This window comes from Eleutherodactylus coqui, chromosome 13 (genome assembly GCF_035609145.1).
Source record: "Eleutherodactylus coqui strain aEleCoq1 chromosome 13, aEleCoq1.hap1, whole genome shotgun sequence".
Taxonomy (NCBI): domain Eukaryota; kingdom Metazoa; phylum Chordata; class Amphibia; order Anura; family Eleutherodactylidae; genus Eleutherodactylus; species Eleutherodactylus coqui.
This window is the reverse complement of record NC_089849.1, coordinates 86,694,868-86,715,643: the sequence shown is the minus strand read 5'-3', so window position 1 is coordinate 86,715,643 and position 20,776 is coordinate 86,694,868. Positions and strand designations below refer to the sequence as shown.

The 20,776-nt window shown below is 47.2% G+C and overlaps 1 protein-coding gene across 1 annotated transcript in view; it reads right to left on the bottom strand.

Annotated features, from left to right (window-relative positions):
• The window catches only part of LOC136587415 (dorsalin-1-like), a 36,621-nt gene extending 24,119 nt beyond the window's left edge, over nt 1-12,502 (bottom strand). The window contains exon 1 of the mRNA XM_066585983.1: nt 12,187-12,502. Within this exon, the coding sequence (XP_066442080.1) occupies nt 12,187-12,502 (316 nt within the window). The remainder of the gene's footprint in view (nt 1-12,186) is intronic.
• Nucleotides 12,503-20,776: the final 8,274 nt, after the last annotated feature.

Below are 20,776 nucleotides of genomic sequence, written 5' to 3'. Positions count from 1 at the left end.
GAAATACTACACAGTTCACATTATTACTTTTATCTAAGATTTGGGGAACGCCGAAAAGGGCGTGGAGGGGGGGGGGATTTTAGGGAGTCAATTTTTATTCCGTACAAATGAGCAATGGGGCCTGGAATGTATTCAGTTATGCCCTGCAATCCAACTGGTGTTCCCTCCATTACAGGCCTTGCCATGTTTCCTGTAAGTAGATTAGGGCCACAATGGGTATGTTTTTGAACACGGGACAAACGGGGGGATCCATTTGGGGGTGAACGTCTTCATTCCTATGTAAACTGTACAAAAAAAAAAGTTTTTAAATTGACAAAATTGCCAAAAAAATGAAAATTGTAATTTTTTTCTTCTGCTTTGCTGAAATTTATTCAAATACTGTGTGGTCAAAATACGCAGTACACCCCTAGATGAATTCGTTAAGGGGTCTAGTTTTTAAAATGGGGATATTTGTGGGGGTCTTTATAGTTTTGGACGCTCAATGACTCTATAAGTGGGCAATGGGGCCTGGAATTTATTCCGTTGTACCCTAAAATCCAACGGGTGCTCCTTCCATTATAGGCCTAGCCATGCGTCCTGTAAGTAGATTAGGGCCACAAGGGGTATGGTTCTGAACACGGGACAAACAGGGGTATCCATTTTGGGGTGAAAGTCTTCATTCCTATGTGTGCTGTACAAAAAAAAACAGTTTTTAAATTGATACAACTGCCAAAAAAATGAAAATTGTATTTTTTTTCCTACTGCTTTGCTTAGATTTATTCAAAAATTGTAGGGTAAAAATACACAGTACACCCCTAGATTAATTCGTTAAGGGTCTAGTTTTCAAAATGGGATCATTTGTGGGGGTTCTCTGTCGTTTTGGCCGCTCAAGGGCTCTACAAGTGTGCAATGGGGTCTAAATCACCTTCATGCTAAATTTCTGTTCTGAAAGCCACCGACTACTCCTTTCATTTTGCGCCCCGTTGTGCATCCAGAAAAAAGATTAGGGCCACAATGGGTATGTCTCTGAACACGGGACAAACAGGGGTATCCACTTTGGGGTGCAAGTCTTCATTCATGTGTGTGCTGTACCAAAAAAGCAGTTTTTAAAACGACAGAATTGCCAAAAAAACGAAAATCACAATTTTTTCCTTTTGCTTTGCTTCAATTCATTCAAAAACTGTGGGCTCAAAATGGGCAGTACACCCCTAGATAAATTCATTAAGGGGTCTAGTTTTCAAAATGGGGTCACTTGTGGGGGTTCTCTTTGATTTTGGCCGCTCAAGAGCTCTACAAAAGTGCTATGGGCCTAAAACTCCTTCAAGGAAAATCTATGTTCTTAAAGCCACCGACTACTCCTTTCGTTTTGGGCCCCATTGTGCATCCAGACATAAGATTAGGGCCACAATGGGTATGTCTCTAAACACGGGAGAAACAGGGGTATCCATTTGGGGATGAAAGGCTTCATTCATGCGTGTGCTGTACAAAAAAAGCTGTTTTTAAAATGACAGAATTGACAAAAAAATGAAAATCACAATTTTTTCCTTTTGCTTGGCTTGAATTCATTCAAAAACTGTGGGGTCAAAATGGTCAGTACACCCCTAGATAAATTCGTTAAGGGGTCTAGTTTTCAAAATGGGGTCACTTGTGGGGGTTCTCTTTGGTTTTGGCCACTCAAGAGCTCTACAAAAGTGCTATGGGGCCTAAAACGCCTTCAAGCAAAATTTATGTTCTGAAAGACACCGACTACTCTTTTCATTTTGGCTCCCGTTATGCATCCAGACATAAGATTAGGGCCACAATGGGTATGTCTCTGAACACGGGAGAAACGGGGGTATCCATTTTGGTGTGTAAATCCTCATTTTCATGGGCTCTATAGGAAAAAAATATGTCTTTAAAATGACATATTTGCAAAAATATGAAATTTTATTTTTTGTCCCCTAAATTGAACTAATTCCTGAAAAGAACTGGTGGGGTCAAAATACTCATGACACCCCTCAGTGAATACACTAAGGGGTGTAGTTTTTAAAATGGGGTCATTTGTGGGTGTATCTATTATTCTGACACTTATGAGCCTCTGCAAACTTGGCTTGGTGCAGGAAAACAAAGTGCTCCTCAAAATGCTGAAAAGTAATGTTAAATTTGTACGTCCTCTAAATGGTTAAAAAAAACACAAAAGTTTTTCAAGTGTGCATTCAGAATAAAGTAAACAGATGGAAATACATATCTTATCAAAAATTTGTACAGTATGTTTGGACATATTTGAGATATTACGGTTGAAAATGTGAAAAAATGACAATTTTTTCAAAATTTTTCCAATATTGGTACTTTTAATAAATATACACAAATTATATCGGTCTCTTTTTACCACCTAAATGAAGTACAACATGTGGCGAAAAAACAATGTCAGAATCACTGGGATATGTAAAGCCTTTACGGAGTTATGCCACGTTGAACGACGCATGTCAGATTTCCAAAATTTGGCTCCGTCACTAAGGTGCAAACAGGCTTCGTCACTAAGGGGTTAATACTACAGGGATAGAATTGTGTAGGCAGGGCCAGAAGACATTTATTATTCATTGAATACACGCAGTGGGGTCTTCCCTTTGCTAAAAAGGAAAAAAATTATATTTGGCCTGCCTGTGTCAGTCCTAAGGTCTCCGTGTACGTGTGTGCTGCGTGTACAACGTACAAAAATCTGACGCAACCAGCTACGGTTTACTGCAGCCTAGCGCCATTGTGTATCCTGACTGGCAAATACCTGCTCTGCTAGAGTTAATAACTCTGCTACACTATACTTGTGTGACACTTTTTGAGGGCCACACCACAGATATTAAACTTCTTGTTCATTGAATATACGCAGTGGGGTCTTCCCTAAGCTAAAAAGGAAAAAAATTATATTTGGCCTGCCTGTGTCAGTCCTAAGGTCTCCGTGTACGTGTGTGCTGTGTGTACAACGTACAAAAATCTGACGCAACCAGCTACGCTTTACTGCAGCCTAGCGCCATTGTGTATCCTGACTGGCAAATACCTGCTCTGCTAGAGTTAATAACTCTGCTACACTATACTTGTGTGACACTTTTTGAGGGCCACACTACAGATATTAAACTTCTTGTTCATTGAATACACGCAGTGGGGTCTTCCGTTTGCAAAAAAGCGAAAACATTATATTTGGCCTGCAGGCTTGCGCCAATTTATTTCCTGCCTGGGAAATCAAATCACTGGTAATACAGCATGCTGAGGGGTAGGGGTAAGCCTAGAGGACGTGGACATGGCCGAGGACGCGGAGGGCCAAGTGAGGGTGTGGGCACAGCCCGAGCTCCTGATCCAGGTGGGTCGCAGCCGACTGCTGCGCGATTAGGAGAGAGGCACGTTTCTGGCGTCCCCACATTCATCGCCCAATTAATGGGTCCACGCGGGAGACCTTTATTAGAAAATGAGCAGTGTGAGCAGGTCCTGTCCTGGATGGCAGAAAGTGCTTCGAGCAAGCTATCATCCACCCACAGTTCTGCGCCGTCCAGTGCTGCAAATCCGAATCCTCTGTCTGCTGCTCCTCCTTCCTCCCAGCCTCCTCACTCCACTACAATGACACCTGCTCAGGAGCGGGAACACTCCCAGGAACTGTTCTCGGGCCCCTGCTTAGATTGGGCAGCAGCGGTTCCTCTCCCACCAGAGGAGTTTATCGTCACTCATGCCCAACCATTCGAAAGTTCCCGGGGTCCGGGGGAAGAGGCTGGGGACTTACGCCAACTGTCTCAAGAAGTTTCTGTGGGTGAGGAGGACGATGACGATGAGACACAGTTGTCTTGCAGTGAGGTTGTAGTAAGGGCAGTAAGTCCAAGGGAGCAGCGCACAGAGGATTCGGAGGAAGAGCAGCAGGACGATGAGGTGACTGACCCCACCTGGTGTGCAATGCCTACTCAGGACAGGTCTTCAGAGGGGGAGGCAAGTGCAGCAGCAGGGCAGGTTGCAAGAGGCAGTGCGGTGGCCAGGGGTAGAGGCAGGGCCAGACCGAATAATCCACCAAGTGTTTCCCAAAGCACACCCTCGCGCCATGCCACCCTGCAGAGGCCGAGGTGCTCTAAGGTCTGGCAGTTTTTCACAGAGACGCCTGACGACCGACGAACAGTGGTGTGCAACCTTTGTCGCGCCAAGATCAGCCGGGGAGCCACCACCAACAGCCTCACCACCACCAGCATGCGCAGACATATGATGGCCAAGCACCCCACAAGGTGGGACGAAGGCCGTTCACCGCCTCCGGTTTGCACCGCTGCCTCTCCCCCTGTGCCCCAACCTGCCACTGAGATACAACCTCCCTCTCAGGACACAGGCACAACCGTCTCATGGCCTGCACCCACACCCTCACCTCCGCTGTCCTCGGCCCCATCCACCAATGTCTCGCACCGCACAGTCCAGCCGTCGCTAGCGCAAGTGTTGGAGCGCAAGCGCAAGTACGCCGCCACGCACCCGCACGCTCAATCGTTAACCGTCCACATAGCCAAATTTATCAGCCTTGAGATGCTGCCGTATAGGGTTGTGGAAACGGAGTCCTTCAAAGCTATGATGGCGGCAGCGGCCCCGCGCTACTCAGTTCCCAGTCGCCACTACTTTTCCCGATGTGCCGTCCCAGCCCTGCACGACCACGTCTCCCGCAACATTGTACGCGCCCTCACCAATGCGGTTAGTGGCAAGGTCCACTTAACTACGGACACGTGGACAAGCACAGGCGGGCAGGGCCACTACATCTCCCTGACGGCACATTGGGTGAATTTAGTGGAGGCTGGGACAGAGTCAGAGCCCGGGACCGCTCACGTCCTACCCACCCCCAGAATTGCGGGCCCCAGCTCGGTGGTGGTATCTGCGGCGGTGTATGCCTCGTCCACTAAACCACCCTCCTCCTCCTCCTCCTCAACCTCTGTCTCGCAATCTAGATGTGTCAGCAGCAGCAGGACGTCGCCAGCAGTCGGTGTCGCGCGGCGTGGCAGCACAGCGGTGGGCAAGCGTCAGCAGGCCGTGCTGAAACTACTCAGCTTAGGAGATAGGAGGCACACGGCCCACGAACTGCTGCAGGGTCTGACAGAGCAGACCGACCGTTGGCTTGCGCCGCTGAGCCTCCAACCGGGCATGGTCGTGTGTGACAACGGCCGTAACCTGGTGGCGGCTCTGCAGCTCGGCAGCCTCACGCACGTGCCATGCCTGGCCCACATCTTTAATTTGGTGGTTCAGCGCTTTCTGAAAAGCTACCCACGCTTGTCAGACCTGCTCGTAAAGGTGCGCCGGCTCTGCGCACATTTCCGCAAGTCCCACACGGAGGCTGCCACCCTGCGCACCCTGCAACATCGCTTTAATCTGCCAGTGCACCGACTGCTGTGCGACGTGCCCACACGGTGGAACTCTACGCTCCACATGTTGGCTAGGCTCTATGAGCAGCGTAGAGCTATAGTGGAATACCAACTCCAACATGGGCGGCGCAGTGGGAGTCAGCCTCCTCAATTCTTTTCAGAAGAGTGGGCCTGGTTGGCAGACATCTGCCAGGTCCTTCGAAACTTTGATCAGTCTACCCAGGTGGTGAGCGGGGATGCTGCAATCATTAGCGTCACCATTCCTCTGCTATGCCTCTTGATGCCTCGGAAACAGAGCCGGGGGAAGACAGTATGTCGCTGGATAGTCAGAGCACCCTCCTGTCTATATCTCAGCGCGTTCAGGAGGAGGAGGAGGAGGATGAGGAGGATGAGAAGGAGGGGGAAGAGACAGCTTGGCCCACTGCTGACGGTACCCATGCTGGTTGCCTGTCATCATTTTAGCGTGTATGGCCTGAGGAGGAGGAGGAGGAGGAGGATCCTGAAAGTGATCTTCCTAGTGCGGACAGCCATGTGTTGCGTACAGGTACCCTGGCACACATGGCTGACTTCATGTTAGGATGCCTTTCTCGTGACCCTCGCATTCAACGCATTCTGGCCACTACGGATTACTGGGTGTACACACTGCTCGACCCACGCTATAAGGAGAACCTTCCCAGTCTCATTCCCGAAGAGGAAAGGGGTTCGAGAGTGTTGCTATACCACAGGACCCTGGCGGACAAGCTGATGGTAAAATTCCCATCTGACAGCGCTAGTGGCAGAAGGCGCAGTTCCGAGGGCCATGTAGCAGGGGAGGTGCGTAGATCGAGCAGCATGTACAGCCCAGACAGTGCAACAGTCTTTAAGGGCCTGGCCAGCTTTATGGCTCCCCAGCAAGACTGTGTCACCGCTCCCCAGTCACAGCTGAGTCGGCGGGAGCACTGTAAAAGGATGGTGAGGGAGTACGTAGCCGATCGCACGACCATCCTCGGTGACGCCTCTGCCCCCTACAACTACTGGGTGTCGAAGCTGGACACGTGGCCTGAACTAGCGCTGTATGCCCTGGAGGTGCTTGCTTGTCCTGCGGCTAGCGTCTTGTCGGAGAGGGTGTTTAGTGCGGCTGGGGGAATCATCACAGATAAGCGTACCCGCCTGTCAACCGACAGTGCCGACAGGCTTACACTCATCAAGATGAACAAAGCCTGGATTTCCCCAGACTTCTCTTCTCCACCAGCGGACAGCAGCGATACGTAAGCAATACGTAGGCTGCACCCGCGGATGGAAGCTACGTTCTCTCTCACCATCCAAAACGGGGACATTTCTGCTTCATCAATCTGTGTCTAATATTCCTCCTCCTCCTCCTCCTGCTCCTCCTCCTGAAACCTCACGTAATCACGCTGAACGGGCAATTTTTCTTAGGGCCACAAGGCTCACTCATAATTTTTCTAAACAATTTTTAGATGTTTCAATGCTCTGAAAAGCGTTGGAACTTTAACTTGAACCAATTTTTCGTTAAACTGGGCTGCCTCCAGGCCTAGTTACCACTTAAGCCACATTACATTAACCAAAGCGATTAATGGGTTTCACCTGCCATCTTGGTTGGCCATGGCCAATTTTTTTCAGGTACATTAGTACTGTTGATACAGCAATTTTTGTGGGCCCTCGCCTACAGTGTAATCAAATAAATTTTTAGCCCACCTGCATTAAGCACGACATTACTACCTCAGCTGTGTTGGGCAATGCAATGGGATATTTCTGTGTACCGCCGGTGGCTTCCTGGCACCCACCCATGCTGTGGGTCCACAGGGAATTATAAATGCATCTGTTTCCACTTGTAAAGAACCCCAGTCAGACTGGGGCATGCAGTGTGGGCCGAAGCCCACCTGCATTAAGCACGACATTACTACCTCAGCTGTGTTGGGCAATGCAATGGGATATTTCTATGTACCGCCGGTGGGTTCCAGGGAGCCACCCATGCTGTAGGTGCACACGGAGTTTTTACTACATGTGTCCACTTGTAAAGAACCCCAGTCTGACTGGGGCATGCAGTGTGGGCCGAAGCCCACCTGCATTAAGCACGACATTACTACCTCAGCTGTGTTGGGCAATGCAATGGGATATTTTTATGTACCGCCGGTGGGTTCCAGGGAGCCACCCATGCTGTGGGTCGACAGGGACTTCACAATAGGGAGTTGTACCTGCCTGTGTCTATGAATTAAAAACCGTGGTCTGACTGGGGCATGCAGACACCTTGACAGAATGAATAGTGTGTGGCACATAGGTTCCCCATTGCTATGCCCACGTGTGCAGCTCCTGATGGCGGTGGCACAGGATTCTATTTCTCATTGCTTCTGTACAGCATTGTGGGCTATCGCCCCGCCCCTTTTAAAGAGGGTCGCTGCCTAGCCGTGCCAACCCTCTGCAGTGTGTGCCTGCGGTTCCTCGTCATGGCAGACGCACTTCTAAATAGACATGAGGGTGGTGTGGCATGAGGGCAGCTGAAGGCTGCGCAGGGACACTTTGGTGTGCGCTGTGGGGGGGAGGGGGGGGGGTTGGGCAGCATGTAACCCAGGAGAAGTGGCAGTGGAGTGTCATGCAGGCAGTGATTGTGCTTTGTTGGAGGTAGTGTGGTGCTTAGCTAAGGTATGCCATGCTAATGAGGGCTTTTCAGAAGTAAAAGTTTTTGGGAGGGGGGGGGCCCCACTCTTGCCGCTATTGTGGCTTAATAGTGGGACCTGTGAACTTGAGATGCAGCCCAACATGTAGCCCCTCGCCTGCCCTATCCGTTGCTGTGTCGTTCCCATCACTTTCTTGAATTGCCCAGATTTTCACACAAGGAAACCTTAGCGAGCATCGGCGAAATACAAAAATGCTCGGGTCGCCCATTGACTTCAATGGGGTTCGTTACTCGAAACGAACCCTCGAGCATCGCGAAAAATTCGTCCCGAATAACGAGCACCCGAGCATTTTGGTGCTTGCTCATCTCTAGAGATCACCAACAGCATGTGGCTGACTCACCAAACACATGGAAGAAGGTTCTCTGGACAGATGAGAATAAAATACAATTTTGGGGGGGCCATAATTGGTAACGCTATGTCTGGTGCAAATCCAAAACTTCCCATCACCCCAAGAACACCAGTCCCACAGCAAAGCAAGGTGGTGGCAGCATCATGGTGTGGGTATCGCTTTATTTTGCTTTCAGGGGCTGGAAAACTGGTCAGGATTGGAGGATCGATGGATGGCAGTAAATACAGGGCAATTCTTAGGGAGAACTGCTTCAGTCTGCCTGAGATTTGAGACTGGGACGAAGGTTCACCTTCCAGCAGGACAATGACACTACACACACTGCTAAAGCTGCACTGGAGGAGCTCGAGAGAAATTTCTTGGAATAGTGAAATAATTGCAATAATCAAAACCTAGAATATGTGGCTTGACTTGGAGACTGCTGCACACCAACACAACCCAGCTCACTTGAAGGAGTTGGAATAGTTCTGCCTGGAGGAATGGGCAAAAATACCAGTGTCTAGATGTGCTAGGCTAAAAGAGAGATACACAAAGAGATCTGCTTCTGAAATTGCAATAAAAATACAAATTTGGTATCGCTGCATTTGTAATGACCCAAGTAGAAAGTTGGGCAATTTGCAAGACAGTGTGTGTGAGCTTCACTGCCTAATAGTGCTGTAAGAATTTAGGTGAGTTGGAAAGGGTTTGTAATGGGCCTACGATTTATCACTGTTTAATGATGGTTTGAAGTTTTCTTTATAATGGTACTGTCTTTTTAAGAAGGGGCAGGCACAGAGGAACAGAGCTGAGCAGGAAGAAGAGATAGGAAGTAGTTGGAGAGGGACTTGGTGCGGGACAGAGGTTAAAGCAGGAGCCTCTCTTGGTGTACTGCAGTGTCGCAGATACAGTCCTAAGTATGGTTCACTTCGAGAAAAAGAGATACAGCCAGTGAGAAGCCTGCAGGGTGTGCTGAGAGCAGCTAAGCTGGGGACGGAGGAAGAAAGAAGTCTCTCCTGGTTTGTGCTACAAGGCTGTCACAATTTTCCCACAAGCAGTTTTCCTCTGGTAAAGAGGGATAGAAGTGCTGACTAGTAAAGTCCATTGCCAAGCGGTTCCTCTGTTCCCTACTCTCAGATGCTGAACCTTTGCGAGAGGGCCTGGAAGAGAGCAATCCCCATTCATCCAAGCAAAGAGTTGTTACAGGTATCCTGCGCTAACAAACCTAAAGACAATTATCATTTATCGCTGATCCCAGTCAACCAAGCTAGGTCTCTGATTAAGGCCGCCTGCAGACGGGCGAGTTGGATCCGGCGGCGAGGATTTTCGCCGCGGGACCCGACCCCAACGCCTGCAGGAACCAGCGCGTACCTACCCGCGCCCGCGGCCCCGACTCTTTCCTGTGCCGGCGCATGCGCAGACCGGAGCCAGCGGCGGGTGAGTGATGTTTCTGTGCGGGGCTCTGCGAGCCAAGTACAGAAATAGGACATGCCGCAATTTGTTTGCCGCACGAGATTTCGCGCGGCCAAATCGCAGCCGTCTGCATAGGATTGCGTTTGTTAAAGCAATCCTATGCAGGCTTCCAGCGGTGGAAATTCTGCGGGAAATCCCGTCGCGGAATTTCCGCTTGTGTGCAGGCGCCCCTAAGGTCAAATGCACACAGGCTTATCTGCATTGCACTGCAAATACTGACCATGCGCATACTGTTGACAATAACTTTTTCCTGTCCACCAGTGGAAATCAATTGCGATTTTCAGCTCACGGAGGGAAAAGCACAGCATGTTTTATTCCACGCGGATGACTTCTATTAAAGTCAATGGAAGCCATCCGATTCATGGCCCTTGCGCAATGGCATTGCTGCTTCTATAAAATTTTGATCAATCAAAGTAACGCATTATTTACCCCACCCGGTGAATGTTGTGAGAACAAAAGAATAGGCAATGCTATAATTGTACTTTTTTGGTCACCCCGCTATCAAAACGTTGTATGTACTCTACATTGGTACCAATAGAAACTACAGGACATCCCTCCATAAAAATTTGAGCCCTCTCACAACTATGTGGACAAAAAAATAAAAAAGTTGTGGCGCCAGAAAATTATTGTCATTTTTTCTGAAGCTATTCTATTATATATATATATAAAAGTTTGGTGTCATCGTAATCATACAGACCCACAGAATATAATTATAATGCCATTTTTGCTACAGTATGTAGACTGTAAAAAAACAAGACAACCCACCCCGCCCCACAGATGGCGAAATTATGTTTCTTTTTTCCATTTCACTCTACTTAGAAATGTTTCTGAGTATTTCAGTACATGATGATAGATTGAAAAAGACAATTTGTCCCGTAAAAAAAACAAGCCCTCAGACAGCTATAAAAGAGTTATGATTTAGGCTGCCTGTCCACAGGCGGGTTTGAATTGCGCTCCCCGCGGGGAACGCAGTGAAAGCTCTCTATAGCGTTGCTATGGAGAACGCTTCCCCCCCCCTGTCCATGAGTGGAGAATCATTGCGATTCTCTGCTCGCAGGCGGCAATACGCAGCATGCTGTGAATTTACTGTGATTCTCCGCGGTCAGCCTATCTGTCAGGTAGGCTGACCACGGAGATCCACCTGCAGGCTCATGCTCCCGGGCGGCAGTATCCCGCGGCGGGTCTCCGGTGCGGGATACCGCAACACCCGTGAACAGGCAGCCTTATGGAAAGTGGTGAGGAAAAACTGAAAATAAAAAAATAGGCAATCCTTAAGGGGTTAACAGACTGAGGGGTAGTAAAGGTGATGACTTTTGCAGTTCGGAGCAAGACTGATGACGGGGCCTATCCAAAAGTTTGTAAATAAGTTTTTTTTAGTTCACTAATTAAGAAAAATAACATCACATGATCCATTTTTTTGGTTAACATCATGCTTTCTATGTTCTGCTGTACATACCGTTGTGTATTAAGAGGGATAGACTCAAAAGATAAGACCATAATTTACAATTAGGGCAACCTCATTTTAAATAAACAACTCACTATAGGCCACCGACTCACCAATTTCCAGTTACAGCGTGCCTCGGAGTTGAGAAAGGAGCAAAGAAGGGAAACTGAATTGTTCAACAGCATGAAGAACTAAAATGTTGGAATGGTAGATAACATGGCAAATTATAAAAATGTGTGACACCTCATGAAACAAGAGGGCAACCACTGGTTCGATATCCAACCACAAAACGCATTTTATAATACTAAAGCCATGAAGATGTGGAATGATCAGCCTCACAAATTAGCTTAAGAGTGAGAACTTCTCCAAAAAACATTCTATTGAAAGCAGTAAAATTACTTTGTTGGGTGTTGATCCAAGTGTGAGAAGGTGTTTCTTCTTACTTCATCGTAAACTGGACTCAATAATAAACTAGAGCTTTCCTCATACTCTGCATCTCCTGGTTGAACTTCAGGAAAATTGGCTTCTACCTCATTAGGTTTTTTTGCCTTCTTCTGGGTCAACATAGGCTGAACTAGATTGACATGTTTATCTTTTTGGCCTAAAATATAATGTTTCTATGTATTTTTGAACCATACTGTATGACAATGCATTGATGTGATTTTTTTAAATGGTGGAAAAAGTTAACCCTTTGACATTAAATTCTCAATTTCCTAGTAAAAGCCCTAGGACATCATTAGTTGAACCATCATGTTATTGAATCTAAATTTCTTCAAACTAATCTTGGCATTAGAAGTCCACAAACATATCAAAAATTGCTTGTAGGAAATCTTGTCTATGGGAACAAAAGTTAGTAAATAACCAAAAAAAGTCTACAATATCTAACATAGGAATAAACACAGACTGGGGTATGTTTACACCATCCATACAGAAGGCCACATGTTGTCCTACCTTCAACATTAAAACCTCGGATTATGTTGGACACTGGCATAGACGTCCTATCATCTGCGTAGTGGTGGTAGAGATCAATCATATACTGGGGAAGCTTCATTGTGGACTTCTCTTGAAATAAGACTCCTGTTAAATTCAGGTTCTCTTTAAGGTGCTCTTTCATTGTTCCAGTCAAGGAGCTCAGAACGTCTTCTACCTCTTCTTCAGGATGAGTACGGTCTTTTATTTCCCACTCTGGCAATGGTTTGTTGAGTGTAAACCTTGCGAGGAATATAACTAAGGAGCATAGCACCGGTAACCTGGCCTTCCGCATCATGCTTGAGTTTTCTCTTAAATCAGTAGCTGCTTATAAGATAATGTTAGGGTCTAAAGATTCCTTCATGTGCAGTGGATGAATTTGACAGGAATAAGCCAGTCCGGGCTCTTCTTTGAGTAATTTTTTTTAAGCTACTATCCTGGCAGTTATGAGGAAGACCAAAGTGTTCCCTGGCTCTTATCTGGGGTTTGGATTCCAATGTATCAACTGAGCTTATCACATTTAAGTCCTTAGTTAATGAAGATTCTATAAACATGTTGAGCTAGTGTGGAGCTTGAAGGGAGGCTCTTCATACATTGCATGGACGGGACTACTGCTTAATTAACTGCTCTTGACCAAATATCTGCATTCTTGATTTGTGAAATTTCCTGAAACATTGTTTATTCGAGTAAGCATGACGCCATCCATCATTTTTCCTCTAGAAAGGTTTGTAGCCGGAAATAATTATATTTAGCTATTTATGAAGACTTCAAAAGTTACATTTTTTTAGGACTATTTACATGCCAACAGAATTTTTTTCTAAGTGTTTTTTTCTTCAATGACATAGAATTGCTAAAATGGCAGCTCTACAGAACTCTACAGAAAAAGGAAGCAAACAGAGTGGTAACCTGAAGCTCATCAGTACCTAAGCAAAATCTATTACAATATAGGAGAAGGCCTGGGTGGCCTCTTAGCCGACTCTTGGCCTACCTTAATTAGTACTAGAGACAAACTAATATAAGTCAAGTTCCTTCATAGAATCTATTATACGCCTACCTGACTATATGCTATGGGCCTATCTCCCAGTACAGACTGTATAAGATGTTTGACGAGTACAGGTACAATCATGCATACATGTTGGGAATGTCATGTCTTACAAACCTACTGGTGGGATATTCCTGAGTTTATGGAGACACAACTGGGAACCCCACATAGCCTACATCCTAAAGTTTGCCTCTTTGGCCTGTGGAAGACATTCCGGTTGATGCAACAACACATACTCTATACAAATTGCTGTTTTTTATGCTAAAAAAGTCATATTGCTTGACTGGAAACTTTCAAAAAAACTTACTAGAGCTGTTGGCTGCGTGAGATAAACGGTGTTATCCCTCTATATAAATTGACATATATGGCTAGAGGTTGCCCTGCCAAATTTACCAAAATATTGGGTCGTGAGTTGACTGCCCCATTATTGCATTGGACACATCTGACTAATTCCTTTTCTCTGGAAAATCTGAAGTTCTCCCCTCTTTAGGTCCAATGTCCATGGCGGATTTGAAGCATGGGCATCAGTTTACACATGCGTATTTGCTTTCCGGATTCTGCATGTGGAAAACAAATCGCAGCATGCTCCATTTTAGTGCGGTTCCCCCACTTCCATTGAAGTCAATGGAAGCCGTCCGATCCGCAGCCCGTCCGCTGCGGATTGGCCGCAGATTCCGTGGAAAGAGCAGGAGATTTTTAAAAAAATCTGTACTGAGCATTCACATTGATGCGCCAGCCGGCACTTTCGCACACAGTGCAGAAGAAAGAAGACACGGACAGGTAAGCAGGGTCGCCGGCCACAAGCAGGGTTGGATTCCGCTGCGGGCTCACGCATACAGAATCCAACTCGCCCATGGACATGAGGGTTAGCCTTTATAACTCGCATGGATAATGGGTGTACACAGTATGGGCGGTTGTGCTGTGGGTAAAGTTAAAGTTTTTGTTTTACTTATTGCGGTTCCCCAGGTTGGGAATCTTCATCTCCTCCGTTGTAAAGACCAAAATGAACTTTTAAGAACAAATACAAAATAAGAGGGTATCATTAGTTGTAAAGGATTGGAAAAACTCTGATGACCTAACACTGTGAATGCTCCTGAGGCTTCACTCCCTTTTTTGTTTGATGTTACATAAAATGCCCAATAAACGTTCAGAGACAGCAGGTAAATGGTGCGCTCGGACGAACCAATTTTCCATCCTATTGTTCTACTATATCAGTGTGGTATTACACTACGGAGCGCCTTTTTGCTTTTTCTTCAAATTTTTAACATGACCTTGTAGTAGCCCAGAACGTATATTTCTGGCCCCTCCATAAATGTCATACATGTCATGTCTTTTCTAGATGCGCTGTGCAAAGTTGTCTAGTCATCTTGTTAGGTGTATTGCACAGCTGCAGCAAGTGAGAGGTTAATGTTTGCATGAGACTGGGAGATACCTGCAATGTATCAATATTTGTCTAGTCACGTGGTCTGTTGTCTATAAGGCTGGGTTCACACTGGGCATATTCCCGACGGAAATCCCGCGGTTTGGCCGCAGCACAAACCGCAAGATTTCCGCCGGGAGAACCGCTGCGGAAAAACCCGCGGCGGCTTTGAAGCGGCCCGGCCGCTCGCTTTTCCGCTGCGGCCGGCGCTCCCATAGAGGAGAGCGCGGCCGCGGTGGAAAGAAAAGATAAATAGACATGCTGCATATTTTGAAACCGCGGCGGCCGCAGCCGCGGTTCCAGCCTGACTTACCGCAGCGGATTGGCCGTCCCAAGATTAGCGGCCGCGGGCGGATTTGCCGCGGCGGAATTTCCGCGGCAAATCCGCCCTGTGTGAACCCAGCCTAAATATGAGTGTTTTGGGTGTGGTAGTGAGTTGGAGAGAGAGTTCCATTTTCTTCTGGGTTCCAGAGTAAGAGTGCCAGCCACATGTGGGTACCTTCAACTCTTATGTGGTGAAGAATGGAAGAGGAGGAGCGGTTTCTGAAGATCTATATGCCAGTAACCACAGAGGAGTGAGAGTGGAGAGCCAAGGCTGAGATCACCGTGCAGAGGTACTATAACCAAACGTGTCTGTGGAGTGTCCCTACCCCTATCCTCCTCTGGAGATTTCCCCTTCTAGGAGCAGTGCCTGTCAGATAACTAGGCCTGCAGGACTGGTGTCATCCTGTGTTTTCCTCCCGGAAGTCTACTGTTTTGCCTGCACGGCCATCTTGTATAATTGTGCCTTCTACTAAGTTCATGTCAAGTAAGGTTTTGCCAGGCCCTGACTGTTCCCAGGAACCTGAGGTATGTTACACAAGTCTGCAGCTCATTTATTTACCGCTGAGGGTCATTTCAGTGGGTAACGGAACGGTGGCGTCACCCGTGACAAATTCAACATCTGTTCGCATGTTTATTGGCCATCCCTCTCCTAGGGGTGTCCGGAAGAGGCCCAGCGCTGCCCTAGATGAGGCTATATGTGTCCCTCTGGGAGGGAGCTTGGTAAGTGCCAACGTGACAAGCATCCACCTTACCCTCCTAGCTCCGCAACGTATGCCCTGTGTCTGGGGTCACCCTATGGGATGCTACAACCTTCTATGAGATCTGCTCAAGGCACAGTGTCAGACAGGGGCTTGTTCTTTGTGTGACGAGCTGTCAGCTTTTTGATCACTTTTAGGCTTCCTTTACATAAGCGCTGCGTTTTTGTGTGATGAACAATGCTATTTTGCATGCGAATCAGCGTATTTTACTGTACTTTTTGCCCCCACAAGGCATGTTAATTTGCATGCGGCAAACAAATGCACCGATTTAAATGGCTAATGAGTTCCAGATGTGTTATCTTTGCAGCGCAATTACACAATATTTCGTGTATTTCCTTGCGTTTTGCTTGTGCATTTGCGCACCCCCATTGACTTCTATGATGACCTTTGGTGCGCAAATACGCAGAAAAATAAAATTTGTCTAAATGCGTGCGCAAAATACGGAAACGTGAACATACCCATTGAATCAATGCCTTCTATTCTCCAGCTATTACGCGTGCAACCTTTGCATGCACAAATTCATCTGTCTGAAGGGGCCCTTATTTCGTTTTTTTGGGAGGTGAAATGAACAAAAAAAGCATTTGGGATCTGCTTTGTTTTTTTTATTTACAGGATAACTAGTGTGCTCAATTTATTGCACAGGCCGTTACAGGTACGATGATATCAAATGTGTTGTTATTTTTTAAGTTTTTTTATACAATGAGGGGAAAGTGCACAAAGAAAGGGTTTTTTTGTGGGATTTTTTTTATGCGTTTTGTTTTTTTATATATATTCTTTTAAAATTTTTAGCCCCTCTAGGGGATTTGCACCAGAAAAGCTCCAATCACTATGATAATGCATTGCAGTAATTCTGTACTGCAATGCATTATCACTCACAATAGCGATCACAGGCCATGGCAAGCCTGGACACCATTGTCTAGCATGCAGTTGCTATGGAAACCCACCGGCCCTCGCAATGATCTCCTTATCTCTCTCCTTGAGAGCAGCCTTATATGATGTCCCAGTCGTGTGCTGATAAGTTGATAACAATAGTAGAGTAGGCCCCGTGATGCGTCACTACATCACTCACATGCATCAGGACTATGACAGAGCGTGGCGGAAGGTTGTGCTGATCGAGCATTAAGTATCTTTTTTAAAGCATATCCTGTGTAATTCGGGCAGTAGAGAATACAGAGCCTCCAACTGCCTGCGCCATCCAACTGTGGGAACCGGTTGTGACTGTCACTGATCCCTACTGTTAACCACTAGTCAATGTAGATAGCAGCATGTAACGGGTTCGAAAAGAGGGAGCGTGCTCCCTCTGTGATGTCATCAGTCCCCCTCTATATAATCGCATAGGGCCAATGGGTTGTTATGGTAACCAGATGCCAGACAATGACATCTGAGCCTGCCGTAGCCTGTGATCGCTAATGTGAGCGATAATGCAGTGCAGTACATCAGTACTAAAACGCTATATCATAGCGATCAAAGCTTCTCTGGTTCAAATTCCCTACAGGAACCTAAAAAATGTAAACTAAAAATAGTTTAAAAAAACTAAACTTTTTTGCACACTTCCCCCTTTTTGTATATAATAATTTTTTAAAAAACTGCATATTCGGTATTGTATCCATAATGATCTGTACACCAATTGAACACACTCTTTATCCTGCACAGCAAAAATGTAGAAAAAACTCCCCTAAGAAAATGGAGCCAATATGCTTATTTTGTTTATGCCAACGTTGTAGGGCTTGCTGGATGTGAAATCCCTCATAACTCCGTTTAATGACACTCAGATACAGAAATTTGATATCTATGGAAACAGAAACTCAAAAAGTTTTGTTGCACAACATCAAACATGTGTCCCCCCTTAGCGGTGATGAATGTGGCCCCCTTTGTCAGTGTCCACACATCGAGTCTGTAGTCAAGTTCCTGCCATAAAAGTTGTAGCGGATCACGACTGACTGATGCAATGGCTTCTGGGATGCCGTAGATCATGGTGGGCATTAAGGGGGGAATGTAGACTCTAAGGCCTCATGTCCACGGGGAAAATCAGGCCCATGGAGAATCCGTAGCGGGTCCCTCCTGCCCCGCGGACATGAGACATTAAAATAAGAATAAACTCACCTGCAGCGGTCCGTGCGTGTCTTCCCTTCTTCGCGGCCGGATCTTCTTTCTTTGGCCCGGCGGATGTGCTCGGCACGCCGGCTGCGTGCCGCGCGCATGCGCCGGGCACATCCGCCGGGCCGAAGAGAGAAGATCCTGCCGCAAAGGAAGGAAGACACGCATCGCCCGGAGCAGGTGAGTTTAATTCAGGCGCGGGTCTCCTGCGGATCCGGACGGCTTCCATAGGCTTCAATAGAAGCCTGTGGGAGCCGTCCCCGCGGGAGACCCGCACTAAAATGGAGCATGTCCATTTTTTTTCATGCTTCAGAAATTTTTTTATTCACTTTTATTGACCATCCGCGGGTATTTATCTACCCGCGGGGGGTCAATGCATCCCTATGGGGTGCGGATCCACGTGTGGGTGATCTGCTGCGGATTTCAATTGTTCTTTTTCCCGTAGACATGAGGCCTAACACTCCCCCAGCTGGATTATGTGAATGAGGGGTGGATCGGGAAAATTGAATCTGATAGTACCACTGAGTGACAAGAAGTGCTAAAGTACAGAAGGGGGTACAGTAGACACCACAATGTGGTGATGGGGCCTGTCCGCTCCGCTAGCTTAGAGGCCAGGGCTACTACTCCCAGTAATAGAGAAGGACAGCCTTACTGAAAGGGAAGTCAGAGGCTGATGAAGACGGACACAAAGAAGAATAGATGTTGTATCCTGTGAAGGCAAGAGGCAGAAGGGACAGTATTTACATAGGACACGGCTTCATAAGTCAAACTGCACATGTGCGAGGTATGAAGAGAAATCTCACTCTGATGCTGCAGTTCAGAAAGAGAGCAAGGGCCGGCCAGGACCTGGAGTAAATAAACATGCATTACAAGAGCAAAACGGAAGAAAGGTCGTCAACAGAAGAATAATTGACAGAAACTTTACCGACAAATTACTAGCTAATGTAGAGGAAGAGTAGCTAGGGGAACGTGTGGGGTAACCTTGGCTTCTGGGTGGGTGGATAAGCCAAGAGAAGGTGTGGGGTTCCCTTGGCCTCTGGCTAGATGGGGGAGCCAGGGAAAGGTGTGGAGGTCCCTTGGCTTCTGGCTGGGGGGATGAGCAAGGGGAAGGTGTGGGGTAACCTTGGCTTCTGGGTGGGTGGACAAGCCAGGAGAAGGTGTGGGGTTCCCTTGGCCTCTGGCTAGATGGGGGAGCCAGGAAAAGGTGTGGAGGTCCCTTGGCTTCTGGCTGGGTGGATGAGCCAGGGGAAGGTGTGGGGTTCATTTGGCCTCTGACTGGGTGGAGGAGCCAGGGGAAAGTATGGGGTTCCCTTGGCCTCTGGCTTGGTGGAAAAGCTAGGGAAGGGTGTTGGGATTCCTTGGCTTTTGGCTGGGTGGAGCAGCCAGGGGAAGGTGTGGCGTTCCCTTTTCCTATGGCTGGAGCAGAATCTACACTGCCCGGTGTGGAGGGGGCTATAGGGTGATTTGCCTAAATTTGCATCTGCCTATGTTTGCGGGTGAGAGTCATAGTACCTTGTTCCTGCACTTCAAGTAACAGGGGCATTAGGCTCTCATGCCTGGGCTCTAACCACTTAAGGTCAGCAACAGGGTGATGTTTTGTTTCATTGTAAAACTCCCTTGGAAGAAGGATCCAGCGGGACCGTCAAGGAAAATTCGGGTAGTAAGACATCTTGCAATGCTTAAAACTTTTATAAATAAACAGATCAACTTAGGCCGATCCAGACGGAATACGTAACAGTAAACAAGTTCCTTATCTCGGGACTTATAAATGGAACAAGTTTGTTTCCAACCTCAGAATCCTCAGGAATTATAGTCACCCCACCAAGTCCATAGGACAATAGGCAGCAGTGTTCCTCGGCGAAGCCTCGCATTTACAAGTATCAAAGGAGGCAGTCTCTTAATTTCCGTGGAACGGCTCTTGTCCCAACAGAATCCGCAAGACAAGTTTCTCAAGGGGTGGCTGCTGATGTCCTCCCTAAAATGCACATCAACAGAAACTGCTTTAAGTAGCTTGTAAGGCAGGAACTCCACACCTGAACTGACTTCATCTCTACGGACGCCTTCCAACAACGCTCTCCTTCCTGCTTCCAGTTGGAGATAGCCTAGTGAGGAAAGAAGAGCAGCCACATGCCAAAGTCACATCTCTCGGAGGAGGAGGAACCATGCTTAGGCCAAAAAACCTTTGCTCATTCGAGCTATTATCCGCATGAATGTCCACTTAAAGAGGAGTAGGCCTCCTTCCTACATTGCCGCACTCCTTGTCTCTCACAGAACTACAGGTTTAGTGCAGCTTGGGGGTAAAACTAGTGGACAGAGTCCCTTTAAGTGATTTGGAGTGTTGCAGGAGTCAGCAGAGCCTTGTAGAGTTACTGTATGTAGATTCTACAGATAAGTGGATATATATGGATAGAGTGACCAGCCAACCATGCAATGAAAACTACTCATGTATGAAGGAAATGGTCCTAGACAGATGTGGCGAGTATGTACTATAAATAATGTCATCTATAGGTGGGGAAAGGGAACAATTAAATAAAAACTGTGGGAGGAGAGCATATTGAAACTCATGCCTTAAAGGGGTTCTGTCATTAGAAAAGAAAAATTCTATACTTACCGTATATTCCGGCATATAAGGCGACTGGGCGTATAAGACGACCCCCCCAACTGTCGACTTATACGCCGGGAATACGGTGTAGGGGAAAAAAAACAGTACTCACCTCCTGCGGCGTTCTGCAGCGCTGCTGCAGGCTGCCGCTTCCTCCTCCTCGCCGACAGGGCATTGCTTTCTGGATAAGGGCTTGAAATCCCCACCTCCAGAAAGCTAATGCTGTGATTGGCTAACTCAGGCGGCGTCAGCCAATGCAAGGTGGAGCTGCGTTAGCCAATCACAGCCATTCAGTAACATCATTGAATGGCTGTGATTGGCTAACTCAG